Here is a 10,783-nt window from a genome sequence, read left to right on the forward strand (position 1 = left end):
GTCAAAAGTTGCTATCAAGGATTTGGGTGATCTCCACTACTTTATGAGAATAGAAGTTAAAAAGGTACGTGAAAGCATTCTACTAACACAAGAGAATATACTGCAGATTTTGTTGAAACGTGTGGGGATGATGAACTGTAAAATAGTTGCTACACCTCTTTCCATCTCAAAAAAATTATCAGCACATATAGAAAAACATTGGAACCTAAAGATGCAACATAATATAGAAGTATTGTTGGTGTCTTACAATATTTGACTCTAACATGTCCAGATATTGCCTTCCTAGTCAATAAGGTATGCCAATGTCTGCACTCTTCCACTACTCAGCATTGGACAACAGTTAAGAGAATTTTGAGATATCTGAGATATACTCTGGATGTAGGACTAAAAATTAGTAAGTCAGTTTTTTGCTTGTCAGTGCCTATTTTTATATAGATTGGCTGGATATTCTGATGACAAATGGTCTACTAGAGGTTTTGCAGTGTTCTTAGGAACAAATCTTATAACCTAGAGTGCAAAAAAGCAAGCAACAGTGTCCAGGTCTAGTACACAAGCTGAGTACAAAGCTTTAGCTAATGCAACAACATAAATTATGTGGGTGAAAATGTTGCTTGAAGAATTAGGTATTGCTTATCCTCGAGTTGTAAGGTTATGGTGTGATAATATTGGTGCAATCTACCTTTCAGCGAATTAGTTTTTCATGCTAGAACAAATTATATTGAGATTGATTATCACTTTGTTAGGGAGTGTGTTGCTCAGAAATTGTTAGACGTTCAATTTGCGCCAACTGTAGATCAAGTAGTAGGTGGCTTCACCAAACCTTTGTCAGTGCGGAATCTAGAAGAATTTAAACACAATCTAAACGTATACAAGTATGATTGAGGAGGAGTGTTAAAGATCAAGATGTATATGTGGCGTGCGGTGTAGATAGAAGTGGTTTGAATTGTAACTGAATCAATCTATTGGAGATAGAGTCAGACTCAAATGCATAACCGGCTATCACATGTGATATGGTTGCCGTTTGAAACCGAGTAGGACTTGTAATCTCTTCCGCGTTTTGCCGGATATAAATACATCACACGGTCTCAGAAAGAGGTGACAACACTTCGCATAGGTTATTTTCTTATCATAAGGCAGCTGGACCACATGGTTGATTCGATTCCAAAGAACGAGTAGCGATCGATGTGCCAAGATCGACCAATGCACGACGTTTTTACGTGCTCCAATTTTAAAATGACGTAGAGCCATGGTGCTATGCACATTTCTTCATCTATGCATGCTTGTGCAGTGTCGAGTGATCCGATAAAAAATCGTGCGGCACGTTCGACCGGCTTCACGGGGACGTGGATCGATCGTGCTTGCCGATGTTCTTGCAGAGCTTCATGACATCAACCGACAAACATACAGACAGAGGAGCTCTGTTTTGGGCATTGTCCACTAGATTTCCCATTGGAGAAGCACTAGTTCCCCTAAATATAAGTGTCTTTTCCCTTAGGCCATGTTCAGATAGCGGGGATTGAGATTCAAATCCTAAAGATTTAGCCTAAATTTAAACTGAGTCCTAAGAGTCTCTAGTGCAAGCCCTTCTAAACAAGGATAAGTCATCGTATCCCCTTTAAATTTCTTGTTGTCACGGACAAAAATATCATTTATTTTAACACATTCGTTAGTGCATATAACTATCGGGAGTTGAGATCCCAAATCAACATTACCTATGAGGCAGCTAATAATTCATATGTTCCTTGTAGCTCATTAAATGAACTAGTTTCATATATTGTAATCTAATATGAAAAATATTTCCATGTACATGTGTCGGTCATCCTATTCAAACAAGTCCTTGCTTTGATTGTCTCTTTAAATTCATGTTTTATTTTGGACAATTGTCTCTTTAAAATCTGAAGTTTTGATTGTCGCTTTAAATTCATGTTTTATTCAAACAAGTCATAGGATAATGAAACTTATTGGAACTCCGACCGCACGACAATGCCTCCATGGCACAATCATATTTGTAAGACCTGGTAGCACCCCTGTAGCTTTAACGTCCCTATGGCTACTTGACTAACATCCCACTTTGGCGGCCCCTTTCGAGTTATTTATGAATCAGTTGATTGCCATGCTTTCTCAAGATAGCACTAATACTTCTGCTAATAGTATTAATACTTTTACTAATAGTATTAAGTTGCTCATATATGCTTCAGATTTTTTACCTATAAGTTGCAACCATAGGAGCAAAACAAAAACATATCAGAGCTATTTCCATTTTCCCCAACAGGTCTTAAAGCTAATGCAATGCCAAGGACGATTGACCTACACTTAAGTCTTAAAAAAACAAGAAAGTTACTAATAGAAAAACCAAAGTTATGAGTAGCAAAACGAAAGAAAGCTTTGGAGTAACTCTGAAGTTGTTCAAAATCTTGAACCTTACTTGTAGCACTACCACAGTACCATGTATGTATGTACCCGGAATCAATTTGAGAATCCAAGTCAATGCATCGGGTAATGGATTATGGATGGAGCTGCAGCACTTGAGCAGCCAGCTCTGACAGGTAAACTCTGACGCAGTGGAGCGGCGCCAGTTGCCACCGACAAATCCACCTCGCATGTCTACCGTGCACATGATCTCCGCAACTTCGTCTGACCTACAGGTGGGCCAGCAACACCTCGGCCCCGCATGTCATTGCGCCGTGTTGCGTTTCTTTACCAGCAGTTCCCGTCGGCCGCCCCCGGCTCGTGCGTGCTCCCCCCACCACCCAAACCCGCAAGGCCGCACCAAACCAAACCTGCTTTTCCGTGGCGCACGCTTACCTAATACACCCACTGACATTTGGGGCCAGCTTGACTCGCTGGGGTGTTCGCGGGCCCACCTGCCTGAATCGTTTGGCACGAACGCAAGCAAAGCTTCTCCCAACGTGGTTGAAACGTTCCCTTTGGTCCTCGGGTAGTGCCTGCCCGCCTACACCCACCGATAGCGTTGCCACATAAATTTAGTAGTCCGTCACTGGAAGGTGGGCCTGACGTGCTACCTGTCACCTGACCTAAACGCCCAAAGTCAGTGAAGCATTGCTCATACAAGCTTCACGAGTTTGTACGACACTGATAGGTGGGCCCAAGCATGTCATGGTTCCTAGCTTATCATTTATCACAAAGTAGAATTTCACTGGTAAAAGAAGCAAAGCAATACCTCTGGATCTTTTTTGAGAGGGATAATAATAATGAAAAAGGGCAAAAACCAAGGGTTGCATTGCGCACACGACAGATCGAGAAACAAAGCTCGGCCTGATTGCTCACCGACATATGGGACCCGTACTTGGCGTAGAGGCCTACGGGTCCCACTGTCGGTGAGGAAAAAGGGCTCTGGAGGAGACATCTCGGACGCGCTCACGCGCAGCGCCTTGCGCCTGTGCCTGTGCCTGTGCCCACCTTCATTAAACCACCACCTCTTCTCGTCGGGAGCGCAACGCAACGTAAAAGCGCAGTATCATTCTTCTCTCCCCGTCTCCCGGCACCCGAGCGAACCGCGAGCGTCGCCACCTCCACCTCCACGACCTAACGCCAGACATGGCGGTCTCGCCGGCGGCGGCGCTGGCCGTCGCCCTCGCCGCTCTCTACCTCGTCGCGCTCGCGCTGCCCGCCGCCGGGTTCTACCTCCCCGGCGTCGCGCCCAACGACTTCGACAAGGTCCGTCCGCTTTGCTCCCCGTGCCTCACATCACCTTCCTTCCTCCATCGTCGCTCGAGATCTCCTCCCTCTCGCGCTGCACTGTTTCGTTGGGGATCGTTTTCGCTTCGGATCTGGCGTCGGCGTCGCCAGATCTGCGAGCTCGTGGGCCGGCCGCCGCGAGATCTGGCTGCTCGGGTTTCGGATTAGATACGGGTTCCGCGCAATGCTGATGGCGTAGGGAATGTTTGGACCCTGTGAGCCGAGCGAAAAGCATGTCTTTCCCTTCACGATCTCCGCGTGAGCTTCGCATTACGGACGCGTGGTGTCGAGGGTGACGAGCTTTAGTGGCGATGGAGATGCGAGCTTTGGGTGATGGAATCACAACAGGGGCTTGTTGCGTTTAGAATTATATTTTCAGTAGTTGTAGTTTTCGGTATTGATTCGTTATGACAGTTTTGTTTAGAAATGAAGATTTGGTTTATTGTAGTGTAGGCTTTAAATCTCAATAGGTATGAGCAACCTAGTTTTTGGCTCCGGAGGTCATTACAGTAGCAGCAAAAAATAAGAAAATAAAAACGTTTTGATTGTACCGTTTGTCTGGTCTTTATCTGGTTCATATATTTAATCATATTTTATGTTGTTCCTTTGTACTATCTTTCTGCATATGTCTGAAATTTGCCGTATGTGTTATCAATATTTGTCTTCAGTTGATATGTTTATCGTATGGGTCCTTTGTTTTTCTTTAAATGTACACCTGGAAACACTTTGCATTGTTTTGTGCTGTCCTAATCCTCGAAAGTGCATGTGTCATGCTCACAGCTCGCTATTAAATTATCTTGCAGTATAGTTGGCTAGGACTACGAACTTAACACTTGACATTTCTAATTATTACCTCGGATCTATGTGCGCAGAAAGATCTGCTTCCCGTGAAAGTCAACAAACTGACCTCAATCAAGACACAGCTTCCCTACTCCTTCTATTCTCTCCCATTCTGCAAGCCGGATACTATTGTTGACAGTGCTGAAAATCTTGGTGAAGTTCTTCGTGGTGATCGCATAGAGAACTCTCCATATACGGTTTGTTCTTCCACTCTGCATTGATTTCTTGGATCAGTGCTTGATGCCTTAGGCTTTAGTTAACTTTTTCTGCATATATGTCTTTCAGTTTGAAATGAGGGAGCCTCAGATGTGTCAAATAGTCTGCAAGATTTCGGTTGGGGAGAAAGAAGCAAAGCTTCTCAAGGAAAAGATTGAAGATGAGTACCGGGTCAACATGTACGTCAGTAATTTAGCTTCTTAATTCATGGCCAGTTATTCATGGCTGTCAGTTGGTGTAAACATAAATCCTCTAAATCGACAGGATTCTTGACAACCTACCTCTAGTTGTTCCTATTCAAAGAGTGGATCAAGAAGGTGCTTATTTCTATCAACATGGATTCCATGTTGGAGCCAAAGGAAAATATTCAGGGGTAAGTAAATGTGATGTATTGATCAAACGTTGTATAAATGCAAAGTCTTATCAGATGCACATCTAAATTTTCATTTATTTGGCAGAGCAAGGATGAAAAATACTTCATCCACAACCATTTGTCTTTTACGGTGAAATATCACAGGGATGAACAAAGGGATGTTTCTAGGATTGTAGCCTTTGAAGTTAAACCATACAGGTACATTTCACCTTGTGATGTTTTAAACAACTATGTTTTGAAGTATTTGAATGTTAGCATCCTTCCAGTTGTTATTTGTAACCATAAAACCATGCCATATGCTGCAGTGTTAAGCATGAGCATGAAGGGCAGTGGAATGATAAGAAGACTCGCCTGACCACTTGTGATCCTCATGCACAACGTGTAATTACATCATCTGATTCTCCCCAGGAAGTTGAAGTTGGCAAGGATATAATATTTACTTATGATGTGGATTTTAAGGTCAGAATTTATGCAAAAATTACTGAGTTTCTTGTACTCTAAATACGTGATCGGAGTAGCTGTAGTACTACTAAGTGTGCACTAAGTGGAGCGTGAATATCTTGCGTTACTATTTGTTCATTTCTGAACTACTCATCAATTTACAGGAGAGTGATATCAAGTGGGCATCTCGGTGGGACAGCTATCTACTGATGACAGATGATCAAATCCACTGGTTCTCCATTGTGAATTCTCTCATGATCGTTCTCTTCCTTTCTGGAATGGTTGCAATGATCATGCTCCGTACCCTTTACCGGGATATCTCCAAGTACAACCAGCTTGAGACTCAGGAAGAAGCCCAAGAAGAGACAGGATGGAAGCTTGTCCACGGTGATGCTTTCAGACCTCCATCAAACTCCGACTGGCTCTGTGTTTATGTTGGCACTGGTGTCCAGTTTTTCGGCATGCTGCTTGTCACTATGGTATTTGCAGTTCTTGGCTTCCTGTCTCCATCAAACAGGGGTGGATTGATGACAGCTATGCTCCTGCTTTGGGTATTCATGGGGCTGCTTGCTGGCTACTCTTCTTCACGTTTATACAAGTTGTTCAAGGGCTCTGAATGGAAGAACATTGCCTTGAGGACAGCCTTCACTTTCCCTGGCAGTGTGTTTGCTATTTTCTTCTTCTTGAATGCTCTTATCTGGGGGCAGAAGTCCTCTGGTGCTGTTCCATTCACCACAATGTTTGCCCTTGTCCTCCTCTGGTTTGGTATTTCAGTGCCCTTAGTTTTTGTTGGAAGTTTCCTTGGCTTCAAGAAATCTGCCATTGAAGATCCTGTGAAGACAAACAAGATACCAAGGCAGATACCTGAGCAGGCCTGGTACATGAACCCAATCTTCTCGATTCTGATTGGAGGCATCCTTCCATTTGGAGCTGTGTTCATTGAGCTCTTCTTTATCCTTACCTCCATCTGGCTGCACCAATTCTACTACATCTTCGGGTTCCTCTTCCTTGTCTTCCTGATCCTCATCGTTACATGTGCTGAGATCTCAATTGTGCTCTGCTACTTCCAGTTGTGCAGCGAGGATTACCTGTGGTGGTGGAGGTCATACTTGACATCAGGGTCATCTGCTATCTACCTTTTCTTGTATGCGACCTTCTACTTCTTCACAAAGCTGGAGATCACAAAGTTTGTCTCAGCTGTTCTGTACTTCGGCTACATGCTCATCGCCTCCTACGCCTTTTTTGCCTTGACTGGTACAATTGGATTCTACGCGTGCTTCCTGTTCACAAGGTTGATTTACTCGTCTGTCAAGATTGAGTAAATAGCCCTTTTGCCTAATTCTTTGTTGCCACAACAAATGACGGATTCTACAGGTGCTCCAGTTTTAGCAGCATGTGGCCTCAGTTCTGAGTTTTCAAAGCTGGTAGTTATGATGAAATGGCGATTCATTGTCGTACGATTCAGGTATTATAGCTAGCTCAGTGATTTTTGTTTTTCTATTTTGTTTTCTATTTTTTGGTTGTGCCGTCGGACCACGAGGATATGCTTATCAAGCGCTCATTGCAGAGCGAATTGTATACGGTTGCTGAGTAATCTATTTCTTGTTCTTGTCAAATTTATGTACTTGCTGACGTACATAAATACTTTCATAGTTCTAAAGCTGGAGAATTGTATACCATTGCAGTAAATCTTTATTGACTTGCTTATGTTTCTTGAGCCTGTTTAAGAGCAGTTTTGCTTCTCTCATCCACTTTTACCATCCGTATCTCGAATTCTCTATTCGACGTGCCATTGCTGTCTAGTTTCCGTTGGGTCAAGCTCCGTTGACCGGCCTTGGCTCTCGAAATCGGACCAAAATGCCCTCCCGTACGCCGCCAGCAGGTCGAGAAGGCGCCGGAGATCAACAAGGACCTCCATGGCCGCAAGCTCACCGTCTATGGTCGCAAGATAATATTCTTTTCTTTTGAACCGAATAAAGGCACCCGGCCATCACTGCATGACACCTCCTTCACCGTTGTCATGTCTCGGACCAATCTCGCCAAATCCGCTCAAATCGCGGCTCCTCTCCCACAATGGAGTCTGCACTAGCTCCACTTACAGGAGATCATGCCGATCCGGAGCGTGGGATTCTCGCCGGCGTATGGCAACCCCGCGCCACGGACCACCTTTAGCCCCGCTGAGGGCATAAGAGCGCGGCCTCTGCTGGATGATGCGGAGACGTATGTGTTTGGCTTTTTAAACGACAGTTTGCAGTTTTTAATTTTTAAAGGTGATTCTACGAAATAAATTAGATACCGACGGCTAAAAAACCTAGTTTTTATAATTTATTCAAAATCACTTATTTTAGAATTTATCTTAAGAATTACTATCAGCTACAGAATCACTTTTTTTAAAAAAATATTATTTATAAAAAATTTAAGTCAAAAAAATTCTATCAAACAGATCCTTCCTTCCTCCGTTCTGTGCATCGGGTCTCATGTTGGAGGCATGTGCCCCTGTCCACTCGTACTTGCCACTAGCACCGCGTACCTCGCGTTAGTCGTGTCGCCAGCCAAAACCAAGGTTTAACTTATCGACTGACTGTCGATTACCGAGCTCGGGCTGTTATCGAAATTTTTCGATTATCGCGATAACCGCTCAAAATTCGGCTAAAATTCAAACAAAATTTATTTGCTAACATTTGAAATTTGGTCAAAAATTTGTTAGAATCATCTCTCGGTAACTGGTCGAATCGGACCGGTTACCGAGCAATTTTCTTGATTTATCGAGCGGTTTTATCGAATTTTCTATATTGTCGGTAACCGCTCAGTTTTCTCGATTTATCGAGCGGTTTTCTCGATTTTCAGTGAAGTTCAACAAAAAAACCCAAAAATTGACTCAATCTTGTAAAATCAATAACTAATTCATCTGAGCTTCAAATCAAATGAAACAAATTTTGTTGATTTCCTTGTAACATGTTCTACATGATAAAAATATTTATACTCATAAAAAGTTGAAAATGTTACGTGAGAAAATGTATTTGTTAAACCAAGTTAAATGATAAAAGTATTTATACTCTTTGGTAATCCAAAAATCATGAAACTAATTTTGTTAGTCTTCTTACATGATCCTATATCTTTTAAAAATACATGAACTCATGAATTAGTTATTGTAACATGCAGGATTGTGTAAATATGTTGCAACTAGATTAATTCATAACTGATCCATCACACCTCTAAAATTAGCGAAACCACTTTTATTAGTTATTTATACTATGATTTATATAGAAAAAATAATAGTAGACATAAAAAAGTTAATTACAGTATTATTTCTTAACTTACTCACTTTATACTTGTGAACTTTATAAAAATTATAGAGAAATTAATAAAACTCTAAATAAAGTGAAATCAATTTTAAAGATCCTCTTAAGATACGCCCTGCACAAGAAAAATATGTGTTTACATATTAAGTCTTTCCTTAACATGAGTTAATAACTGAGCCACACGCTTTAATTTTTTTTAATTTTTTAAAACTTCATCCCTATATAATATAATGCAAACGATATTATTTTTGAAATTTTTTTCACATACGATCTTAAATTGTGTATAGTTTTTTTTAGATTTTTTTAATGTTTTTGAATTTTTGAATTTTTTAAATTCAAATTTGGTTACCGTTCGGTTTCTAAAACCGGATTGAAACAGTAAGATCCGTAACCACGAATTTTGACCGATTACCATCGATAAATTGAACCCTGCCAGAACCGTAGTCGCCGGTGCCCTCCGCGCTGCCTCTGCGTGCTTGCTTAGCTCCACAGCCATATTTGCGGTCGGAACAGCCTCCGCGCTACCTCCACTGCATAGTGGCCGATAGCCGTCAGCGTCCACCGACGACCCAGTCCCAGGCGAAAGCAGCCAATTACGGCAAGAACATAACGGTGTTTTCAAGCTTTTAACAGGCATATTACCGATGGAAATTAACGACAGTGGCAATAAAAAAGGTACAACGAACAGCAAACTTAATGGCAAAACACGAAAGATGATAAGCAGGGGAGTTCTATTAGTTTCTTATGTTGCCTTCAGCTCAGGAAACACTCTCAAACCAGTACTTAGAGACGGGAGATTGCCAAACATTGTCCATTTATGTACGGATGTAAGAAGAGAATCCGGGTTGTTTGACATAGATCCAATGGACGTGGAAAGTGACTGAAATTTAACGGTAAAAACAAACATCTGACAAATGATGGACCCGGTTCAAATGTACCCCCTTTGACATAAACTCTGGAACATGGTCGAAATACGCACAAACGCACCCACGCACCCTCGACGCCACCAAAGACACTCCAAAGTTTGAGAGTTAACGAGCAAAAGAATTACAACCCCACTTACAATTGAGGGACCCTATGCATCGGCTGACCGAGCTTAATCACCAGGCCGGTCAGCCCATGAGTGGCCCACAAAGCTATATTTCCTTTTTCTTTTTGATTTTTTATTTTAAGTACTATAGTATAGTTTAATCTCTATGATTTATGTTTGTAAGGTTTAGTCTTTCACATGCACACAACAATTTAAAAGATCAAATTCAACAACCTGTGAAACTTTATTTTAACAATTTTAAAAGACATATTCAACAATTTGTAAGACATATTTCAATATTTTTAAAAGTCATATTCAACATTCTATGAGACCATGTCAAAAATCATCTTCAACAATTTTTAAGATCTATTTCAATATTTTTTTTTGTAACATGTTCAAAATTTTGTTGATAATTTGTTGAAGCAATGTATTTAAATTGTTGAAAAAGTACACCCGAATTGTTGACTTTTAAAAAAATTCAAAATATATGCATATTAGATCTTGTATTATTGAAGTAATTATGAACGACACCACAGTCCAAACAGTTTTTGAAATAGACTCCAGGTTTGGGAGAAAATGTGTTTAAAATTTCAAAGATCCTAATATTCCATCTCACCGGCTGACAGGGATATATAATTAGTATTATATATTCCATGTATTATGTATATCTATAATCTATAAAAGGTATATAAGGATTGAATACATCTTACTCGATACAGAGCTAGTCGTGGCCACCACAGAGTAAGATGTGAAAACAATACACTTGGAAGCTACTCATCTCGGATACAGAAGCTATCCCCTATTTGAGAAGGATTTTTAGATATACAAGAGCTTAACAATCCGAGTAGGATTACTCCCTGCGTTCCCATGAGTATATAAGGC

At 41.2% G+C, this 10,783-nt stretch overlaps 1 protein-coding gene across 1 annotated transcript; it reads left to right on the forward strand.

Moving 5' to 3' along the window:
* Positions 1–3,394: 3,394 nt before the first annotated feature.
* LOC133895595 (transmembrane 9 superfamily member 9-like) lies at positions 3,395–7,281 on the forward strand. The gene is made up of 7 exons (XM_062336026.1): positions 3,395–3,678; positions 4,572–4,736; positions 4,825–4,934; positions 5,020–5,128; positions 5,214–5,326; positions 5,434–5,587; positions 5,734–7,281. The coding sequence occupies exons 1-7, from the start codon at positions 3,559–3,561 to the stop codon at positions 6,889–6,891; spliced, it is 1,929 nt and encodes a 642-aa protein (XP_062192010.1). The 5' UTR covers positions 3,395–3,558; the 3' UTR covers positions 6,892–7,281.
* Positions 7,282–10,783: the final 3,502 nt, after the last annotated feature.

Source organism: Phragmites australis, chromosome 16, assembly GCF_958298935.1.
Source record: "Phragmites australis chromosome 16, lpPhrAust1.1, whole genome shotgun sequence".
Taxonomy (NCBI): domain Eukaryota; kingdom Viridiplantae; phylum Streptophyta; class Magnoliopsida; order Poales; family Poaceae; genus Phragmites; species Phragmites australis.